Consider the following 24676-nt stretch of genomic DNA (forward strand, 5'->3'; position numbering starts at 1 on the left):
TACCTACTCCCTAAAATCAACTTTACATTCTTCCTTTTTCAACTTACACCATTTGATCCTTGGTTCTGTCTTCATTCTCCTTCACTTCTTGATATCCATTGTCAACATATCAGCATTTCAATTGTAGACCACAATACAGATTTCCATAACACATGCAAACAATATACAAATCAAAATTTATTTAAAGTGAATTTGGTTGGTATAAACTGTGAATAGAGTTCTGGGGGGCAATTTACATGTTCTCCAACCTTCTGGATATATCGAGGATTATATAGCCAGACATTTAAGAACACTTGCTTGTGGTTTGTATGTTTCATCAGTAGGGTTGGATTTTGCTGCCAGTGATACCAAGATAGCCTCTTGATTGCTATAAAGACATTGTAAGGTAGGCAATACATTATGTTAATGTCCCTAATTTATTTGAAATTCCTCATTATTTTTCTCACTATGAATTTTCTGATGTTATCTTTTACTAAACAAACAGTTGCTGTTCTAGAATCTCAGCCTGTTCTAGCACCATATGTCACAAAACAGGAATTGATCGTAAACAAGATGTCCATTACAGGGCACAATCATTTATACTCCAACATTCCTTTATTCTTCCATCAGTTTAAAGCCATTATTGTAGCAAATAAGCATATTGTTGTAATGTCAAATCACATTTTGTCACCTATGGTTATAAGCACAGTACATTGTATAGTGAAGTCCTTAGTTGCTAAACTTTAACACTGTCTATTAAAGAAGAAAAAAATTACAATAACACATGACATTACAAATATCAATAGACATCACTATGTTAATTGAATGCAACAGTATGCATTATGCCAGAATTTCAAAACAAATACAAACAGTAAATAAATAATAACTTAACAACTTAAGTAACTTAGTATTTGGACGTCAACAATAGGGTACCATGAAGTTAAAGACCCTTTCTTTATTCCTCATGTTGGGGAAAACAGGATATTCCATGGAAATCAAATATGAGCACAAGGATAACATGAAGTACCCTCACAAAAAGTAATTAGGCCTAGGAGACAAACTCAGGGTATCTTACATTTGGTTTCTATTGGTTCTACAACCACATCAAAGTTGCTGTTTTAGAATAGTTAATTACAGTAGCTTCAAAATAAATCAGATTTAAAGTTAGTCTACTTCAGTAAGTTAAAAAATAATGTCTATAGGAGGTAAAGCTCATGTTGCAAATCACCCCTATATTATACCGTACATCACCATGGGTGACCCTACGTATATAAAATATATTTACTTAAAAGAAGTCTCAGCTATTCCTGTCACATGTAGGGCTCTCTTTTGTAATAAACTAATGCACAGAAAATGGATGTTTATCTTTTAGTTAGCTATCCAAGTCAATTCCATAGCATCCTGTCCATCATCAGCTTGACAAGGCACAGCAATGTTTTGGTGCTAAAGTAATCCTATCCTGCCCTTCTTCATAAACTCTCTACATACAAAAAATATGTAAATTTGGTTCCTTTGTTAGTTTGTTTAAAAAGAGAAGAGAATCAATATGCATAAAAAAGTTACTATTAACATTTTCCACTTATTGCCTGAGCATATAAAATGTATCAGCTTGTAGGCTGCAGTACAAATGGGAAACTGCACACAGTTCTAAAAGGAATATTTCCAGGAGAAAAGGGACAGAAGAAAAAATTATCCCATCTGACATTTAAGTCGCTTTTTGATCATAATACTCAACATTTTAAATATAGCAAAACACAGTGTGATATTTTCAAACCTGTTTAGACCAATGAAAACACACAGTTGAGAAATTTTATTTTGCATTAAGCACTTTTTGTCAATATTCCACATTCTACATTAATCTTTAACTTTTGAACTGTATTTTCTTCTAGACTGGGTAAGCTTAGTAATTTTCATTGAAAGCTGTACCAGCTTAACAGATGTCTAAGCCCAAAGTAAGGCTTGATTTTTTTTTTTCTCTAATGTGTAAAGACATTTTTAAAAGATAAAATCAACTGAAAAATGCAAATGAGAAATATTTCAAGTTAAACCAATATTATACCTCACTAACTTATAAAAGATCCATGACCATTTTATTCAGTACATTTATCTACTACCTGTTAGAATATGATCCCGATCAGAGACCTCTCGAAAGATTGATTGAGGAGTCTGAGTGTCTGGGGTTGCGAGTGTCCTGGATAAAAACCAAGATCCAGGCCTTTAATGACCACTTAGGCACAGCCATCAGCAGTGTGTCTATCTGTGGAGACAGTGTCGTCCTTGTCGAGAGGTTTACTTACCTTGGCAGTGACATTCATGTCTCCAGTGACTCATCCTATGAAGTCAGTAGATGGATTGGGAGAGCATGGTGATCGTGAGGTCACTGGAAAGGGGTGTGTGGCACTCCCAATATCTTTTCAAAAGGACGAAGGTCCAACTCTTTATATTATTGGTGCTTGCTGTCTTTCTATATGGTTGCGTGATATGGACGCTATCTGGTGACCTGAGATGAAGACTGGACTCCTTTGGTACTGCGTGTTTTTGGAAAATCCTTGGGTAACTCTGGTTTGACTTTGTGTTGAATGGGCGTTTGCTCATGGTGTACTGAATGAGGCACATTACCTGCATTGTGAGGGAGCGTCAGTTACAGCACTATGGCCATGTGGTGCAACTCCCAGAGGGTGATCCGTCTCACAGGATCCTCATTGTTGAGGACCTGAGTGGCTGGGCCATGCCAAGGGGAGGCCCAAGTATTACCTAACTGTGGCAGAGAGAGGGTCATTTCCGGAGGGTGGGACTGGACCTCATGTCTGCCTGGGGGGTTGCCACCAGGATCACGAGCTGTTTCACCATCTGACCTGACCTGTTAGGACCCCAGTTAACTCCGAGACTGTCTAAATTCCTCGTGCCATAGATTCAAGAAGGTGCAAAAAAATTTCTTAGGGATTTTGGTCCACATTTACTTGATAGAATCCCATAGCTGATTGTACAGCAGCACATTAATGCTGTGAACTCCCTGTTTCTCCTCATTTCAAAGGTTTGCTAATAAACACAGTTGTGGTAATCATGCACACCATTAAAGTAAACTGAACTAATTTTTATGTTGTGACATGGCACTCTATTCTGTTAGAAGTATCTATTCATTTTTGTCTTGTTTGTTTTTGTTAATTTTTTTACGTTCCTGTTGGTGACATCTTTTATTTTCAACATTTTGAGAAATCTATCTATATGCACATGCATGTAGATACTGGTGAGTGATGCCAGAGCTGCTTTGACTCTTTGCTCATTCATACAGGCGGTCGTATGCCGCACGTCTCTGTAGCTCTAATTGCACTAATTAACATACTCCCCTTTAAGAGATTATTTCAGTTAACTCAGTCTTTAGCAGTGCATTCAAAGTTTACACTTGTTTTGATTGTTTAATTTCACTTTGACACATATGTGTCTCATATGCCATACTAATTTGAGAATTAATACATTGGCCTCATTTTCTTATTGCCTACTTTTCAACTTGCCTTTCTGGAAGGCATTCAAATTCAGGTTGTGTTTGCTCAAGTACAGTAGTATTTTGTTAAAAGGTCAGGTTGCTGGCCATTGTTTAAGTTTAAACTTTCATTCAATTTTTTTAAATTCTTTTGTGTTGTTTAATTTTGTGATTCATTATATATTTACTTTTGTTTTATGTATTTATTCTATGATTTCATGTTTTATTGTTAGATGCGATTAATGATGATTAATTTCACATATATATACTGTATATAAACACATACACATATATATATATGTCTTCTATAATCCTTATGTTATAAATAAATTGTACTATCTTGTTCAATTCATCAGGCATATATAGGCTTTTTGTGAAAATAATTCTATCACCACGTTGAAGCAGAGAATGTAGACTTTCGGCAATTCATATTTCTGGTGTCCTGGCTGGAAAGGGAAGCAGAGATCCTTCACACTGATATGGTGTCTCCCTTTTTTGTTTGTTATTACATCTTGTTAATTCTGTTAAATGTTTGCCAGAATTGAAGAAGACAAAACAGATATTTGATTAACTGCCTGATTAACCCCTGTTTCTTATGCCATGACGCACATCCTAAGATATATTGTCTTTTTAAGTTTGAAAATTGAATGAAATGATTTCATGGATCTAGGAGTCCTTTGCAATACGTTTTTTGGGCTGTTTCAGTAGAAGCAGAAATATGTGTTTTCCTGAGCATTTTAGCTATGGGTTAGTTCTTACCTTTTTAAAATAGTGTAATCATAGAAACTTAAGCTTTTACCTATTGGGAACATTCTAAGATTTTTTTATGGTTTCACAATCTGATTACATATTGCATTAAATGGTTATGATATGATGAACTTTAGTCAGAAAACTACAGTACATACTAAAAAAAGATCATACATTCAGAACCAAAATTGATTCTCTGAATTTACATTATAGATGTTGCTGTGGTTTATAAATGCAGTAGAAAATAAGAATATGTTAAGCTTTACCTTTAAGTTTTCAATTTTTGACTATAATGCTTGCCAGAATCTTAAACATAAAATTAAAAGTAATGACTTTTTCTCCTACAGAGCAGGTAAAGGAGTGTTTTCAGCCATGAAGCTGGGTAAGATTCGTCCCCCTAAAGAAGATCACAAAGGAAAAGGTAAATGCATAAGTTGTCATTCATCCCATCATGGATACACACATAAATATCATGGTATTATGTCTTTTTTCATTAGTTATGAATTTTATAACTGGTGTTACCATACCATATATGTTTGAAATTATCTGCTTTCTTGCTTTCTATGTTTATAATAATATATTCTTTTGCTATGTTTGTAATCATAGATTTTATCTATAAAACCACAGCAATAATATTCTATATACTTATATTCAATAGTTGAAATGATGGTAATTTTTTGTAGATTTAATATAGAATAAAATAAGATGTTCTCTTGCTGTTTCTTACATTATGTGCCATATTTACCATTTCTGTCATGCAAATGCTTTAAGAACAGGGACTTGATCCAAAATCATCTTTTCATCTACAATCTCCCTCCTTCATCAGATGCAATTTCAATAAATTGTAGATGCTGTTCTGTAAATGCAGATTAGTTTTCTAATGGATCAAGCAAAGCAACTTAAGGAAAGATACAACAAACAAATATTATGTATCAGAAATACATAAATGGAATGAAGGATGAATAACCAGATGAAAGTGATCCTATATCAACCATAGCTGATCTACACTTCAACTCAAGCATCCCAAAGAGTATTCTTTTTTCATCTATCATGTTGTGGCTAGTCATATTTCAGATTCCACCTAAATTAAATTAACTGATGATCACTGAAAATTTGTTTGTTTCTTTCCCTTATTATCAGAAAACAATCAATGCGCTAATAATAGACTTCACAAAGCCAGTAGTAGGCCACAGTACTGTCTGTATCAGCAAGGATGCAGTGGCGAGCATTGACAAAATTAAATTTCTTAGTCTGTCTGTCACTTATTACCTTATGCTCATTCCACAGAAGAGTCCTTCCTCACTGGCAGCACTGCGATCTGGTATAGTATCTGCTCAGCTCAGGAGTACCAGCTACTTCAAAGAGTGGTGAAATCAGGACTTAATATCTTACATGCTAACTTAGAAAGGCAAATAAAATCAGTATTCATATATTCAGTAAGTTTATACAATTTTTCAGTGTAATAATGGCCTGTTAAACTGTGTTAGGGTTCCAGCATCCTGTGTTTGAATTCCTCATCATGTTATTGTCCATGTGAAGCTTGCACTTTATGAAAATATCTGCTAATTTTCCCAAGATTCTTAAAGATGCACATGGTCCTGTGATGAACTGACTTCCTGTCCTAGGCTCATTTATTCCTACGTTGGCTCCATCACACTGTACATTTAATTGGATTAAGTGGATCTAAGAATGTTATATTAGGTGAATAGGCTAACTGATAATTTGCTTATGGCAACAGACTCTGGACAAACCAGCATATTAATTCTGTTAGAGCTCAGTGCAGCATTTGAGTCTGTCAGACATACATTCTACGATCCAGAGTGGATAACATTCTGGGTATCTCTGGCACTGCCCTCCAGTGGTTTAAGTCCTATCTGACTGATGGGCAAGAGTTTGTTAGTCTTAAATCCAGCTCAGTGCCAGTCACAGAAGGAGTTCTTCAGGGCTCTGCGTTCAGCTCTCTGCTCTTCTGTATCTATATAATTCCTCTTGGCCATATTATTCTCAACTATGTGCTGGGTTATCATTTTTATGCAGATGATAAAAGATGTTTAAAGTAACATTTCATCAGAGCTTTCTCAGCTCAAAACTTGCTTCAGTGAAATTAAAACCTGAATGGAGCACAACTGTTTAAAAAAAAATTAAACTACAACAAAACTGAACTCCTACAAACTGGCACCAAAGCACAACTTAATAAAATGAGCTACTTGTCAGTCACTTTTGACAGTGATCTCATTAGTCCGTCTGATAATGCAAGAAATCTTAGTGTCATTTTTGATTCCTCCCTTTCTTACTCCACCCACATAAACCACATTAAGAAACATTCTTAGTTTCACTCCATAACATATCCTGTGTTCATTTATTCCTCTTTTTTTTTGTAATACTGAGAAACTTGTCCATGCTTTTATCACATCCTGAGTTGATTATTGTAACTCCCTAATGGCAGATGCTGCTTCTAATCTTATCTCATAGCTCCAGTTGATTCAAAACTCTGCTGCAAGGGTCCTTACATGAACCAGCAACAGCGAGCAAATAATTCCCATCCTGCTTTGCCTTCACTAGCTTCCTGTATCTTATAGGATTGAATGTAAACTTCTATTAACAACCTAAAAAGCTTTAAATGGCCTTGCACTGGACTACATCAGTGACCTTCTTTTTCCCTTCTTCGCTTTGTTCATTTTCACCCACTAAGGTGCTCTGATTTTGGCAATCATGTTTTGTACCACACTAGCCTGCACTCTGTGGGTGACAGGGCCTTCAGCTCTGTAGCGCCCAGACTTTGGAATAACCTCCCTAAATTAATTAGACCAGCTGACTCCATTCTTTTAAAAAAAACAACTTAAAACTAATCTGTTCAGGAAGGCTTTTAACTTAACCAAAAATTCATCCCCTTTCAGTTTACCTCTCTGTCCATATAATTTCTGTGTGTGTTATATCACAAATTATGTTATTTGTTTCAGGCATTTTTTTTTGTATTGAACTTAGTATTTCACTCTGGTTTATTTTTTCTTTAATTCTATTTAATGCTTTGTATATCATTTATAGGTTTAGTGTTCTATGCAGAAAATATTTGTATCCAATACATATAACATAGACCTGGCTGTTTAAATAAGTGTCTTGAGCATTGGAATTGTGCAATATAAATAAAACTTATTATTATTATTAATCATCATTCCTGCTTTCAGTCGACCTCTGGCACTGCTGTATATACTGTAAGGACAAAAACAGTTTAATGAAATATATAATCTGAGCCCCCGAACATTTTTCATTACAAAAATGTGTTTTGTTTTTGTAGACAATTTTTATTAAATAATTACAAACTTGAGGATCATAACTTTACATTAATTTGTTCTGCAGTACTGTTTGAATGCTTCATTAGTATGTCTAGATTATCCCATGACTGGTTTTTAAATGTGTGTCGTCTTCTTAAAGTGGTGTTCATTAAGTTATTATATTATTTTTTTTGTGCTTTATTTCGCCTTTACAATTTCTTGTATTAAGAATTTGTTAGTTTTAACATACCCCTTCGGGTCAGAGCACAGGGTCAGCCATTGTACAGCGCCCCAGTTGAAGGTTAAGGGCCTTGCTCAAGGGCCTAGCAGACTAGGATCTCTTTTGGCAGTGACAGGGATTTGAACCGGCAACCTTCGGGATACCAGTGCAGATCCTTAGCCTCAGAGCCACCACTCTGCCTTAAATTTAATGATATTTGTCCTTTTTCTGTAATGAATGTTCATCAGATATATACCATCATCATTTTAATATTAAAGAAAGTAATTTGAAATATAGACTTTAATCAAATTCCACTAAAATTATTTTATATAACCTGTATTCATTATAATTAACCTTAATAAAAATCAAACAACTTTTCTTTGCTTTCTAATTTTTACAATTTCTTTTTTTTATAGTTCACTTCAAAGGTATGCCATGCCCATTTTACTAGCATCCTCAAGAACTTATAAAATGTAAACTGTTATGTAGTTGATTCAAGTACACTAGACCCTCTCTGACTTATGCTTTGTGCAAGTGATTTATTATGTTTTCACTTCTTTGAACATTAGAACAGTCCAGACAAGAACAGGCCATTCAGCCCAACAAAGATTGTCATTCCTATCCACTTAATTCCTCTAAAATAATTTCAAGTCTTGTTTTAAAAGTTCCCAATGTCCTACTGTCTATAACACTACTTGGTGGCTTATTCCATGTGTCTATGGTTCACTGTGTAAAGAAAAACTTCTTAATGTTTGTGCGAAAATTACCTCTAACAAGTAGGCAACTGTGTCCCTGTATTCTTGATGAATTCATTTAAAAATAACAGACTCAATCCACCATACACTGCACGATTCCCTTCATGATTTTAAACACTTAGTAATGTCTCCTATTAACCTTCTGTTGCTTAAACCGAAAAGACTCAGCTCTTTTAATCTTTCTTCATAATTTATGCTCTGTAGCCCTGGAATCAGCCTAGTCACTCTTCTAGCTGCTATGTCATTTAACCTGGACACCACCAATGCACACAGTACTCCAGATGAAGCCTTACTAGTGTGTTATAAAGCTTTGATCATTACCTTTTTGGACTTGTACTCCACACATCATGCTATATAAATAATAGAATATAGTAACTATATTATAAGCTACTATTTTAGCTGTCTCCCACATAGTAGTGAAAAAGGACAAACTTTAAAAAAAAATAAAATAAAAATAAAAATGTAATCATTTGTATTGAGAAGAAGAATTTATATTGATAGCTTTTGTAATCAAGGGCCTCCTGATATACAATATTTTTGGTTTTGCTATCAGGGGGAGAATGTAGCTGTGATCTCTATGCCAAAAATGTAAAAAGTTAACAAAGATATCTCTGGCCAAGCAGAAAGTAGGTACACTCCAACGTGAAATGTTGCCACTGTATCCGATCGTGTTCAGCTCCGAACACTGAACACATGGGGAAAAGAGCGCATGGCTGTGATATTTCTGCCAATGAGCAGGTACCCTCTAAAACACAGGTCACTGTGATCTCTCTCTCAAAAATGTCAAACGTTACTCTTTAACAGTCTGTAGATGATAATGTCTGGCTGAACAAACGGGTATTGCTAGCTAAGCAGAGGCAAGGTATACTCCAACATGTAGCAAGAGGTAGAGAGACACTTGAACAGAGGCTAACGTGTGAGTGAGGATGGCCCAGGCCAGCTCCCTACTCCTGAGGTCCCACCTCCCCCTCACATCAGCCCGCAGCCTGTCTCTTGAATTCACATGAATAAATTGGTGCCACAACTGAACTATAATACTTAGCACGATGACAGAAGTTGCAAAATCAACTGGAATGTTCAAGCAAATTATAGAAAAAAACCTGATCTAAATCCATTAAGTAGATCTCTCATGAAAAGCAGACAGACATACAGACAGACAAATGTTGGATTTTATATATATATATATAATATTTATATTAAAAATAGCAGTAGCCCTAGCACTGAGCCCTCTATATCCTAGTTTAAATAATCTGTGACTAACCAACTCATACATCTCCCCAACACATTGGTGCTCCTCTGGTTCAGATGTAACCTGTTGTGGCAGAACAGGTCCCAACTTTTTGAAAAGATGTCCCAATGCCTCATAAACCTATACTCTTCAAGGTCAAGTTCAAAGTTTATTTTCATGTGCACAGTAAGGAAACACATTTCCCTGTACAATGAAATTCTTTCTTTGCTGTCCACACCAAATTACAAAACCAAGATATAAAGATACAAATAAATAAAACGTATCAGATAGATAATAAGTAACAGAGGCAGCATAATGTATAAAAACAGAATAGAAATATAAAGTGTAATTGTGCAGGTAGGTGTGTGATGGACAAGTCAAATACAGTTGTGTGAGGTAGACAGAATGAGGTGAACCATGGTTATAAACTCTAGTCAGTTATTTAGGAGTCTAATGGCCTTGGGAAAGAAAGAGTTCTTTAGCCTGGAAGTCCTGCATTTCATACTTCTATACCTCCTGCCTGAGGGTAGAAGTGTGAACAGTTTGTGTTGGGGGTGGGTGGGGTCCCTCCCGGGTGGGGTCCCTCCCTGAGGATCGGGTCCCTCCCTGAGGATCAAGGCAGTTCTCCTGCGGACTGCAGTTGTAGATGCTCTGCAGAGAGGGCAATGGGGTCCTGGTGATCTTCTCAGCAGTCTTTACCACTCTCTGCAGGCGTTTGCAGTCCATAGCAGTAGTGTTGCCGCACCACACAGTGATGCAGCTGGTCAAGATGCTCTCAACATTGCAGCTGTAAAGGTTGCCGAGGATCTTAGTCGATATACCAAACTTCCTCAACCTCCCCAGAAAGTACAGCCGCTGTTGAGCTCTCTTGACCAGCTGTGTGGTGTCAAGTGTCCAAGTGAGGTCCTCACTGATATAGATGCCCAGGTATTTAATGCTGCTCACCCTCTCCACTTCAAGCCTACTACCCTCCACCAAGAGTTGAGCTATGTTTTAAGCATTGTAATCTCATCAGTCTTACATGGCATAGGCAGAACTTCAGAGAAAACTACCTTGTCAGTTTTTCCTTCTTAGCCTAACTCTTTAAATTTGGATCACAGAACTGACAGACTACCGTTATGTATAGTATGTTATTTGTTCCAACACAGAGAATGACCACTGGATCCACCCTGCTCTGACCAAAATCCTGTCAATCTTTCCAGGGAGGTCTCCCAACAGTGCAACTCTCTGTTTTTGGAGCAAACCTGCACTGCAATTCCCCTAATGATTGAGTCCCCTGTTTGGGCTCCTTATGCCTGCCTACTACCTAAGATTTTTCAGAGACATTATCCAGCTATTCAATGACCTGAAAACGATTTGACACAGTTCTGGGGCTGATGCCCTTGGACAGTGTGTACCCTTCACCTTGCACCTTGTGACTGTGACCAGTCTATCTTTATCTGTGTGGTCTGGAATCTCCTCCTGTGCCACTTTAGGGGTGCACACTATTTCTCTGAAGGACACCTGGGCCAGGCCCACCAATTCTCTCCTACAACAACAGTCCAGCCATCTCCTGCTCCAGTTCAGCGACCCCAAGCTCGAGGTGCTGGATCGGCTGGCATCTCTTGCAGATGTAGCCCCTCATACAAGACTTGCTCCTCCAAGCCATCCTCTAGAAAGGCCAACATCCAACAGGACTTGTATTGCACTGCCCTCATGATTAAGTTTGAGTCAGGGTTAGTAAAACTGCCTTAACTTTTTCTTTTGTTAAAATTGAATGAATTTACTTAATATATTAAGACTAAAAAAATTAAGCCAAAGAAATTAAAGGACTGCTACAGTTATTTTATATCGTCTGGCCGCTTAAGCTTCCTGTAATAGTCTCCCCATCAACTGCCTGCTTTTTTTCTTTCTATGAGGTTAACTTTTTACTTTTCTGTCTGTTCTCCTGACTTTGTGCTCCTCTTATTCCTTAATTAAAAGCTCTCCACTCACAACATATGTATTCCTTTGTATTAATGAAACCCTTTATGCTGTCTCCCTCTTTAGCCGCTCTGTTTTCTTGACTGCTAAGAACTGCTCAATTGAGAAAAAACCATTCACTGAATTTCTGCTGCTGATTAATTTTTTACAGTCTTGTCTGCTCCTAAATCCAATTGCCTACGTAACACTGAGCCAGCGCTGTCTTAGCACATGGGCACTGACCGGGAGCTCTACGAGCATAGGGGCCCACAATGTTTCTGATGCCATGGTAGGTTTCTGTTTTGCTATCAAAACACGGGCCACTGTGCACTACTTTGCCCAGGGACCTATGATGTTGGTAAGACGACCCTGCATTGAGTCCTTCTCTTTACTGCCTTGAAGCCAGCAACTGCCCTTTTTTCCCCATTAAGGAATTATTGTCTCTATTTTAGAATCTCAGTTTGGTCACTGTTTTTGTGTACCTTCCAAGTACTACCTGGGTCTACTATGTTCTCCTCATGGATTTTTCTTTACTCCATATTCCAAACACGAATATGTTAAGGTAATTGGTGAGTCTAAATTGTGTGTTTATGATTAAGCATTATGATGGATTAGCACACCATTCATGTGCTTTGCTGCCATATCTCTAACTTTTGTTAACACTTGTATAAAGTTTGTTTTTAATGAACAATTTTGTAACTGTATTAAATAAGTAATTTTCTTTTTACTGAAAATTGTACCTACTTTAACTAAATGTGCAATCGTACATTTATTTAATACTTCATAAATATTAAGCATTCATCTGATACTCTACAGACATTCATTTTACATATTTTATTTGTGTTATATTTAGAATTTATGTCTGTTTATTTATCTATGCAGCTGTTTGTGCCTTTTGCCCTTTGTGTTTTTATATTAGGAAATTATCAGGCAATAAATGAACAGTATATATACCATATATGTTAGTATATAATTAGTCAGTAATTTTCCAACCCGCTATATCCTAACCCAGGGAGCCAATCCCAGCCAGCACACGGTGCAAGGCAGGAACAAATCCCAGGCAGGGTGCCAGCCCACCGCAGGGCACATACACACACCAAGCACACACTAGGGACAATTTAGGATCGCCAATGCACCTAACCTGCATGTCTTTGGACTGTGGGAGGAAACTGGAGCACCTGGTGGAAACCCATGCAGACACGGGGAGAACATGCAAACTCCACACAGAGAGAACCCGGGAAGTGAACCCAGGTCTCCTTACTGCGAGGCAGCAGCGCTAACACTGCGCCACCATGTCGCCCTAGTATATAATTAATCATAGTAAAATCATTGTGTTCTGTAAGCAGAATGCTGAAACAATATGATTGTTTTAATAACAGATTTTTAAAACACATTGAATGCTAAAATGTTCTGTTTTAACACTTTTTCATCTTATTCACCTCACTGCAAAACTAAAACGAGTTGTTTCCAGCTATAACCTACTACTGCTTATCTTGTGACATACCCTAAACCACTCCCATCATTTGAGAATCCAGTATCACAGAGCAAAAATGGTGTGAAAATGTATCATGTTATGCCTTTAACCACCCCACATAATTGTTGTCTTGGCCAGAATTCCCATTTGCTACTACATTGTGATGTATATTTAATGAGGAGTTTGAGCATCAGTTTTTGCCTAGTCATTGACCTTATTAGGTTGCCTGTTTAACTTTGTTTTATTCTACCTACTTTTGAATTCTGAATTTGCTTTCTGGCTTTATTACTGTCTAGTGATTTTTTTCAAATTGTATTTGCCTGCTAATTAAAAAGGGTGTTTGTGCTGTCAACTCAGGCTACTGATCTCTTTTTGTGTTTTCACAAAGAGTTTCATGTGCTGCTTTTTAATTTTTTTATCCCCCAAACCCAAACATAAACTATATATTCTACTACCATTATCCTGCATAGCATAATTTAGTATTCACTTTCTTATTCTGTTTTTCTGTAAAGGAAATGTTAATACATACATGCAATGATAAGGCAACTTAGTGTGCCTTTTTATTGATAAATAGGGTTACTGAAAATGTGTAGAAAGTTTTCAAATATTTTTAAATGTAAACTTAAAGTATAAAGAGCATTTGAGAGACAATTTATATTAGACAGACTGTCCTGCACATTAAACACCACAAATTGAGTCAGAAAAAACATGACTTTTAACTTAATACTGTGGAATGAAACACTGAATATATTGCAGTTATTTTTAACTAATGACTAATAAAAGGATGTATAGTGGGAACAGTCATATCGCAAGATCTGATAGTTATATTGCAAAATGATCTCATTTCTGATATGCTATACCACCTTCCCAGTTTGCTCAACAAGTATATATATTTGCGAAACAGGATTATTTATGTAGGGTGTAACTGCATCAGTGACCGGAAGTCTGAAATTTGAATACATGATTTTAACAAGTTTTTTAGCTTTCTCCAATCATATGGCAAAACTGTTTTTTTATCTATTTTTTTCAATTCCACCCCAAGGAAAAGGATCTGGACATTTTAGTCACACTCTGAGCCTTCATAATTGGCTCTAGGTAACATGCCCTTCTTTAAATTTAGTCTTTATTGACAATTTTAATCTTTTCTGGAATCATCCTTCATTTTTCTGGAATGATGGAATTCATCCTAGTTTCTTAGGTTGCTTGAGTTTTAGCAGACAATATATTTTACTCATTGTTAAACTGCTCTATGGAGTGACTGAACACCCACATTTTTGACAGTTTCTTTGATAATCATCCCGGTGATCCTTCTGTCACTTTTACCAGCTCCCCCTACAGCCCAAATAATTAATCTAGAGAGCCTCCTCATCATCCTTGTTATAATCAAGACTAGATCAAATAAACATTATAATGTAACACACATAATTAATCTTGAAAAACCTGATAGCCTCCTAACATCAAAAAATATAGTGCAAATCAGCTTGAAGAAGATTAACTTTGCACCCTATGTGTCCACCTCGCATATCATGAAGCTTGCACTATTGAACATTAGATCACTCTCTACTGAGAGTTTTTATATTAGCACTTTTATTTCTAAATATGGTCTACATTTTCTATTATGGAATGTTGGCTCTCATCCACTGTGTCAGCAACACTTATTGAGGCTTCTCCTCCAGATTATAACTTCTTGTTTTCTGCTAGACAAGGCAAGAAAGGGGGTAGAATCGCAATTACTGTATATTTTCTAATTTGTTCACCTGTACCAATTGCAATTTTGGAAATTTCTCAAGTTTTGAATACTTAGCTATGGTTATTAGAACTCAACAACATGTTCTTGTACTATTTATAGACCCCAAAGCATAACTCCAATTTCCTGTCTGAGTTCTCTGAGTTACACTGTCATTTGCTCTTGTCAAACATGATAAAGTAATTTTACTGGGTGATTTTAACATGCATATAATTGATGGTTCAGATTCTAAAGCAATTGAATTTATAGACCTCATTATGAGTTTAGATTTTAACCAACATGTGAAGTATGCCACTCACCACCGTGAAAACACACTGGACCTTATCTTCACAAAGGGAATTGAATTGATGTTTAATCTGTTTTACAGGTTACAGTTTCTGATCCTTACTTTGTCTTTTTCAATTTGTCTCTCTGTACACCAATTAAGAGTCCTGAGCCTGGTAAATATACTTATCGCCGTATTGACTTTAATGCTAAGTCTATATTGAATGAGCATCTACCATATATACTTGATACATGTAGTAAAAAATATGATTCCCTTGATAATCTGACCGATGATCTAAATAGTGCATTGCTTAAATCGTTGGATTCTGTTGCTTCTCTTCTGACATAAAATCCACACCATGGTTTTCAGATGACATCCGTGCAGCCAGACAGACTTGCAGAAAACTTGAGCACAGGTGGCATATTACAAAGCAAGAAGCTTTTCATCTTGCCTGGGGAGAAAGTTTTAAAAAATACTGTATAAATGAGCACTTTCAGCTGCTTGGACAGCATATTTTCTGATTTGATTAACACTAATAGAAATAATCCACGATTTTTGTTTGATATGGTTATCAAGCTCACAAAGAATGCTCCTACACATATCTCTCCATTCACTGCTGATGAATTCCTGAGGTTTTTCATAAATAAGATTAACTTGTTGAGAGATAAAATCAGTGGTGTACATTGCTCTCAGAATGATTGCTATGATCTGTCCAGAACTATCATGAACACAGGCACTGTGGCTCGGACCTCTTACAGTTTTTCACAATTTTAATTAGTTTTCCTTGAGACAGTGTGCATCCTGATAACTGCTTACAAACCTACAACCTGCATATTAGACCCAATAACTGTCTTATCTTTTTAAGGAAGTGTCTCCTGTTTTAATTGTTCTTAGTTTGAATATTATCGATAAGTCACTATCCATTGGCTGTGTGCCCTCTGCTTTTAAACCTGACATTATTACGTCATTGCTTAAGAAACCTAACTTGGTTCAAAAAATTTTGAATAACTATGAACCAATTCCCAGTCTTTCTTTTATGTCTAAATTACTTGAAGGGCTGTCACCATCCATCCATCAATCCTCTTCCGCTTATCCGAGGTCGGGTCGCGGGGGCAGCAGCTTAAGCAGAGAGGCCCAGACTTCCCTCTCCCCGGCCACTTCTTCCAGCTCTTCCGGGAGAATCCCAAGGCGTTCCCAGGCCAGCTGGGAGACATAGTCCCTCCAGCATGTCCTGGGTCTTCCCCGGGGCCTCCTCCCGGTTGGACGTGCCCGGAACACCTCACCAGGGAGGCGTCCAGGAGGCATCCTGATCAGATGCCCGAGCCACCTCATCTGACTCCTCTCGATGCGGAGGAGCAGCGGCTCTACTCTGAGCCCCTCCCGGATGACTGAGCTTCTCACCCTATCTTTAAGGGAAAGCCCAGACACCCTGCAGAGGAAACTCATTTCAGCCGCTTGTATTCGCAATCTCGTTCTTTCGGTCACTACCCATAGCTCATGACCATAGGTGAGGGTAGACAGACCGATGCAGAGCCCGCATCACTGCGGACGCCGCACCGATCCACCTGTCGATCTCACGCTCCATTCTTCCCTCACTCGTGAACAAGACCCCGAGATACTTGAACTCCTCCACTTGGGGCAGGATCTCTCCCCCAACCCTGAGAGGGCACTCCACCCTTTTCCGGCTGAGGACCATGCTCTCGGATTTGGAGGTGCTGATTCTCATCCCAGCCGCTTCACACTCAGCTGCGAACCGATCCAGAGAGAGCTGAAGATCACGGCCTGATGAAGCAAACAGGACAACATCATCTGCAAAAAGCAGTGACCCAATCCTGAGTCCACCAAACCGGACCCCTTCAACACCCTGGCTGCGCCTAGAAATTCTGTCCATAACAGTTATGAACAGAATCGGTGACAAAGGGCAGCCCTGGCGGAGTCCAACTCTCACTGGAAACGGGCTCGACTTACTGCCGGCAATGCGGACCAAGCTCTGACACGGTTGTACAGAGACCGAACAGCTCTTATCAGGGGTCCGTACCCCATACTCCCGAGCACCCCCACAGAATTCCCAGAGGGACACGGTCGAATGCCTTTTCCAAGTCCACAAAACACATGTAGACCGGTCGGGCAAACTCCCATGCACCCTCCAGGACTCTGCTAAGGGTGAAGAGCTGGTCCACTGTTCCACGACCAGGACGGAAACCACACTGTTCCTCCTGAATCCGAGGTTCGACTATCCGACGGACCCTCCTCTCCAGAACCCCCGAATAGACATTTCCAGGGAGGCTGAGGAGTGTGATCCCTCTATAGTTGGAACACACCCTCCGGTCCCCCTTTTTAAAGAGGGGGACCACCACCCCGGTCTGCCAATCCAGAGGCACTGTCCCGATGTCCATGCGATGTTGCAGAGGCGTGTCAACCAAGACAGTCCTACAACATCCAGAGCCTTAAGGAACTCCGGCGATCTCATCCACCCCGGGCCCTGCCACCAAGGAGTTTTTGACCACCTCGGTGACTTCAGTCCCAGAGATGGGAGAGCCCACCTCAGAGTCCCCAGGCTCTGCTTCCTCATTGGAAGGCATGTTAGTGGGATTGAGGAGGTCTTGAAGTACTCCTCCCACCGACCACAACGTCGAAGTGAGGTCAGCAGCGCACCATCCCCACCATATACGGTGTTGACACTGCACTGCTTCCCTCCTGAGACGCCGGACGGTGGACCAGAATCTCCTCGAAGCCGTCCAAAGTCGTTCTCCATGGCTCTCCAAACTCCTCCCATGCCCGAGTTTTGCCTCAGCAACAACCAAGCAGCGTCCGCTTGGCCTGCCGGTACCTATCAGCTGCCTCCAGAGACCCACAGGACAAAAAAGTCCTATAGGACTCCTTCTTCAGCTTGACGGCATCCCTCACGCCGGTGTCCACCAACGGGTTCGGGATTGCCGCCACGACAGGCACCGACCACCTTGCGGCCACAGCTCCGTCAGCCGCCTCAACAATAGAGGCACGGAACATGGCCCATTCGACTCAATGTCCCCACCTCCCTCGGGACGTGGTTGAAGTTCTGCCGGAGGTGGGAGTTGAAGCTACTTCTGACAGGGGACTCTGCCAGCCGTTCCCAGCAGACCCTCACAACACGCTTGGGCCTACCAGGTCTGACCGGCATCTTCCCCACCATCGAAGCCAACTCACCACCAGGTGGTGATCAGTTGACAGCTCCGCCCCTCTCTTCACCCGAGTGTCCAAGACATATGGCCGCAAGTCCGCGACACGACCACAAAGTCGATCATCGACCTGAGGCCTAGGGTGTCCTGGTGCCAAGTGCACATATGAACACCCTTATGCTTGAACATGGTGTTCGTTATGGACAATCCATGACGAGCACAGAAGTCCAATAACAAAACACCGCTCGGGTTCAGATCGGGGCCATTCCTCCCAATCACGCCCTTCCAGGTCTCACTGTCATTGCCCACGTGAGCATTGAAGTCTCCCAGCAAAACGAGGGAATCCCCAGAAGGTATGCCCTCTAGCAACCCCTCCAGAGACTCCAAAAAGGGTGGATACTCCAAACTGCTGTTCGGCGCATACGCACAAACAACAGTCAGGACCCTTCCCCACCCGGCGGAGGGAGGCCACCCTCTCGTCCACCGGGGTAAACCCCAATGCACAGGCTCCAAGTCGGGGGGCAATAAGTATGCCCACACCTGCTCGGCACCTCTCACCGGGGGCAACTCCAGAGTGGTAGAGAGTCCAGCCCCTCTCAAGGAGATTGGTTCCAGAGTCCAAGCTGTGCGCCGAGGTGAGTCCGACTATATCTAGCCGGAACCTCTCGACCTCGCGCACTAGCTCAGGCTCCTTCCCCTACAGAGAGGTGACATTCCACGTCCCAAGAGCCAGTTTCTGTAGCCGAGGATCAGACCGCCAAGGTCCCCGCCGGCCACCACCCAACTCACACTGCACCCAACCTCCTTGGCCCCTCCCATAGGTGGTGAGCCCATGGGGAGGAGGACCCACATTACCTCTTCGGGCTGTGCCCGGCCGAGCCCCATGGGTGCAGGCCCGGCCACCAGGCGCTCGCCATCGAGCCCCAGGGCTGTCACTGATCAACTTAATGCTTACTTGTCTGACAATAATCTTTTTGATCAATTTCAATCTAGCTTTTGGTCCCGTCATTCTACAGTAATTGCTTTGACCAGAATAAGCAATGATCTACTGATCACTGTTGATTCGAATCTGATGTCAGCATTGCTGATTTATGACTTAAGTGTTGCTTTTGACACCGTAGACCAGTGGTCCTCAATCACGGTCCTGGAGGGCCACAGTGGCTATAGGTTTTCATTCCTGCCAGTGTCCTAATTAGAACTCGGTCCTTGCTGATAATAATAGTTAGTGTTTAACTCTATGCCTTGTTAATGCTTACATTCATCAAATATAAATTTTAGTTAGTTTATAGACCGGAGGTCCTCAATTACAGTCCTGCTATGGCTGCAGGTCTTCACTTTAACCAATTTCTTAATTAGAACCCTTTTATTTACTACTAAAGAAATACATTTTTTGGGCTTAATTTTAGTTATCTTGCCTGTTACAATTCAGAACACTCAATTGCCTATTTTAGATGTTAGCAGCTGCATTTAAGTTTTAATTTTTGCCTATTTTCTTAATCAGACAGTAGTTAATAATGAGATGCAGATAACCAAGAAACCAGCAGCTCACATGCTTACCATGAAGTAATAGTGATAATAATGTTTAGAAATGAATGAGAGGGTAATTGGAAGGACCGTTAAGTTTAAATCTATTCTGGTCCACAAAACACATGGATCATGTTATCACAGAAGGAAACTCTACAGTGCAATTAAAATTGTTCTTGGATGAATGCAAGCATTAACAAGTCAAACAGCTGAATAGCAAGTTTCATTATCAGTATGGACTGCTTTCTAATTAGGAAACTGGTTGGAATAAAAACCTGCAGCCACTGCGGCCCTCCAGGACCATGATTGAAGACCCCTGCCGTAGACCATAGAATGCTTTTAAGCCATTTGTAGAAACATATTGGTTTCCAGGGGATGAAACTTTCATGATTTTACAGTAATTCCTCCTCGATTGCAGGGGTTGCGTTCCAGAAGGGCATAACACCCTTTAGTCAAAAGTTGAAACTGTGCTCCATGACCAAACAGAGATGACAGTTCTTTCTCACAATTAAAAGAATGCAAACATATCTTCCTCTTCAAAGAATGCGTGTCAGGAGCAGAGAATGTCAGAGAGAGAGAGCGAGAGAAAAGCAAACCATCAAAAAATCAATACGTGCTTTTGGGCTTTTAAGTATGCCGAAGCACTGCGATAAAGCTGCATTTTTTAGAGGACCGTCCGTATCCTCTAGGCAAACAGCCTCTGTGCAAACAGCCCCTCTGCTCACAACCCCTCCGTCAGGCGCAGAGAATGTCAGAGAGAGTGAGAAAGACAGAAAAAAGCAAACAATCAAGCACCGCGTGGGAAGTATATCGTATATTATTGAGGAGTTTTATTTAATCCGTAATACATGCTCTGATTGGGTAGCTTCTAAGCCATCCGCCAATAGCGTTTCTTGTATGAAATCAACTGGGCAAACAAACTGAGGAAGCATGTACCATAAATTAAAAGACCCATTGTCCGCAGAAATCCACGAACCAGCGAAAAATCTGTGATATATATTTAGCTATGCTTACATTTAAAATCCGCGATGGAGTAAAGCCGCGAAAGTCGAAGCGCAATATAGCGAGGGATCACTGTATTCTTATTTATCAAACAGAACTCAACGTGTAAGTTACAATACAAACTCTGAATTTTCTAAAGTAAACCTGATCTAAATCTGTTAAGTAGTTCTCTCGTGAAAAGCGAACAGACAAACGTTGAATTTTATATAGAGAGAGATTATTCCATTAACATTGATGTTGCTTTATTTTAATTTCTGTTTTTATTTTCTTATTTTATATTTTGTCCCTTGTATTCTTCTAATTTGAACAGTGCTGCATGGTGATTTTGCACTTTAAATAAAGTTGATTGAAAATTTGGTGAGTCACATTATCAGGTACACTATGGTTGTACCTGTTGATTCTCAAATCAGGTGCCATCTGTGTAGAATTTTGCATGTCCTTGTTATGTTTGTGTGAAATTATACTGGAACTCTCCTTTCTTTTTACAATTCAAAAAGCATTTGTAATGTCAGTTTATATCTGTAAATTATGCAAAAATAATTAAGAGTGATTGTAGATGTGATTGTGCTATGTGTTTGTACAGTCATTCCTTCCAATGTTGGGACCTGACTTGCCTGGTGCTCCCAGCATGGGATTCTGCTTCTCTTTAGCCTGGAATTGTAAAGTTTCATATAGAAAATGGATGAGTGATGTGTTATTAATTCCAAAGCATAATGATTCTTATTCAGATCCCATGAAATGTACATTAAATCTAAGCATCTGAAGAATAAATTGAAAGCATTAAGTACACAATTTGGGGCAATAAATTTAATTCTTTTAGTTTTTGTGGGTACGTTTCCTCCATTTAATCAACTTGAAGTATTCATTTTTAAATCAAAGTCATATTGACTAATGTCTTTATGTAGGTACTATGTTAATTTATTTTTGTTTCTTCATACAGTTGTTGATTAACATTAAGTGATATGCAATTTGGTGTTATTGTCCCATTTTGATAATTGATTAACATGAAATTAATGATAACTAAATGAGATGAAAGCTACAACTGAATGAGACATTTTAGAAGTCCTGAGAAGAAAAGCATATGCACTGTCTTTGCCAATACATAAAAGTGAAGGCCAGACTGTCGGGCTGTTATCTACTTTAAGAAGGTCAGACAGACCCATAGTCCAATCCCACCCTCCAGAAATGACCATCTAGCTGCCGCAGTCAGGTGTTATGTGGGTGCCCCCTTGGCCTGGTCTAACCACTTAGGTCCTGATGAGCATCCAGCGAGCCAGATCACCCTCTGCAAATCGCGGCACATGGCCGTAATGCCGTAATTGATGCTCCCTCACAATGCAGGTAGTGTGTCTCGTTCAGGACTCCGTGAGCAAAGTCAAATCAGTAATATCCAATGATTCTCCGAAAATTCTCCAAAGAGACACAGTACCGAAGGAGTCCAGTCTGTCTCAGATCACTGGATAGTGTCCATGTCTCACAACCATATATATATACCAAGAGAGGAAGCACCAGGACTCTAAAGATTTGGACCTTCTTCCTTTTGCAAAAATATCAGGAGTGCCACACACTCCTTTCCAATGACCTCATGACCCCTATGCTCTCCCAGTTCATCTATTGACTTCATAGGAAGAGTCCCCAGAAACATGAAGGTGCCTGCCAAGGCAAGTAAACCTCTCAACGTGGTTAGCACACACCCTGGAAAAAAACACACTGCTCAACAGGTCATTAAAGGTCTGGATCTTGTTTTTTTTCCAGGACACTCACAAGCCCAGACACTCGGGTTCCTCACTCAGTCTCTGGAGTCCCAATCAGAGACTCCATTGACTACATGAAAATCTTAACATCATCAGCAAAGTCAAGATTGCTGAATTTTTCTTTACCAACAGATGCCCCACAACTGCTGGACCCCACGACCCTACCCAACACCCAGTCCATGCAAGCATTGAACAGAGTAGAACACACCCCTGATAAACCCCAGAATCAACTGGGAAGAACACAGAGATTCTGTTCTTGCTCTGCACAGCACTCACAATACTAGTGTACAGGTTGGCTATGATATCAAGCAACTTTGGATGTCACTGCTTTACACAACAGTCTCAAAATTAAACAAATGCATGCTGTTAAGTAATTATAGCTCAAGACAAAAAACACATTTTGTTTTTTTAAAGGCTTCATGTAAATGTGAAGATTTAAAAATCTATCTTAAATATTATTTGTAATTGTTATAATTATTTTGGCTTAATCACATATGCAGTATGTGAAAGGTTGCATCCAGAAATATTAAAATAATTTACATTAAATTTAAAGACATAAGTCTTAGTTATACAGTATATTTTCTACGTAGATGAGCCAGCAATTCTGGAAACCGAAGACTTGGATCGAAAAGCAATGCGCCTGGGTGGTGGACTAGATCCAGATACAATTTCCTTAGCCTCTGTCACTGCAGTCACTACCAATGTCTCCAATAAACGGTAAGTGTTATTTTTATTTATTTTTATGTGTGTGTGTGTATATGTGTATATATATATATATATATATATATATATATATATATATATATCAAATATGTAAGTATTGTTTGCATGATTATATAACATTTATGGTCATATTCGGTTGATATGACCACCCAGTTCAGTTACAGAATATATTTATATTCTTCACAGACCATCGTAGATTAAAGCCACTAGCATTTAAAAAGTAGTCATATCGTTTTTAACGATTTTTATATTTACAAATTATACTTGTTCATCTCATTCCATTCTACATGTTTATGTGAATTTCACATGCTCTAGAAAACAATGCTTATGATTTGTTTGTTGGCAGATATCATAACCAAAGCTAAAAACTGACATTTGCTACTTACATAATTATTCAGAGTCCAGTGCAGTGGTGGCTCTATCGTTACTCATGTGAAGGAAATTGTCATCAGCAGAAAATCATTGCCTTATAATTGGCCTTCACACATCTACTAAGTCCCAGTCAGATAATGGATGCATACTTAAACCCATTTAGGATCTGTTTCCCACTCCATAAATTTCAAAGAAATGTGCAGAAATAAATGCTATTGAACATTCCAAGAAAGTTTCAGATGAAATGTTTACAAAAAAAGTATCAAACTCGATAAAAAATAGTCACTGTTGGCTTATTTATCAAGAAGTCGAAAATTTGATAACAGAACTTGTTGAGAGGCCAACGATCACCTTGAAGGATCTATAGAAATCACTGGCTGACAGTTGAGTGAAGGTGTGTTGTTTAAAACTGTAAACTTCTAAACATATTTTAATTAACAAGTTTAAGCTGCTGGAATTTTAGCTTTTTGGATTTTAAAAATTAAAATAAATTAGTTTAAAATTGTAATTTAAATGTCTTTAGGCTTATTTTTGAAAACTAAAGAGAAAGTGCAACATTAACTTGCCTTTTCAAATTAAAAGGTCGAAACCAGATATTAAAATGGAACCCAGTGCTGGTAGACCAATGGATTATCAAGTAAGTAAAGCAGCAAACATAGTAAGAACTTTTAAATTCAGATTACAACATATTTTAAAGTTTGTTTGCACCTGAAAATGCATTTTAGGTTAGCATCACAATTATTGAAGCACGACAGCTCGTTGGTTTGAATATGGACCCAGTGGTTTGTGTTGAGATTGGAGATGAAAAGAAATATACATCAATGAAGGAGTCTACAAACTGCCCCTACTACAATGAGGTAATTAATTTACTTTGCTACTCTACATGTTGTAAGCAATCGACCTGAAAATATAATTCCTAAAAAAATAAGCAACACATTTTTTTTCTATTGTTCAATAAAATTTCTTCTAGACACCCTTTCCATCTTCTATTAACTATTTTTAAACATACCTTCAGTACTGCACTTTAAACCTAT

The 24676-nt window shown here is 39.0% G+C and overlaps 1 protein-coding gene across 8 annotated transcripts in view; it reads left to right on the plus strand.

The window, feature by feature from the left end:
* otofa (otoferlin a) overlaps positions 1-24676 on the plus strand; it is a 565861-nt gene that overhangs the window by 385090 nt on the left and 156095 nt on the right. For all 8 annotated transcript variants that reach the window (XM_039748301.1, XM_039748300.1, XM_039748302.1 and 5 more), the window contains exons 6-9: positions 4555-4628; positions 23138-23264; positions 24225-24279; positions 24368-24499. In XM_039748301.1, the coding sequence (XP_039604235.1) occupies positions 4555-4628; positions 23138-23264; positions 24225-24279; positions 24368-24499 (388 nt within the window). The remainder of the gene's footprint in view (positions 1-4554; positions 4629-23137; positions 23265-24224; positions 24280-24367; positions 24500-24676) is intronic.

This window comes from Polypterus senegalus, chromosome 3, assembly GCF_016835505.1.
Source record: "Polypterus senegalus isolate Bchr_013 chromosome 3, ASM1683550v1, whole genome shotgun sequence".
Lineage (NCBI taxonomy): Eukaryota > Metazoa > Chordata > Cladistia > Polypteriformes > Polypteridae > Polypterus > Polypterus senegalus.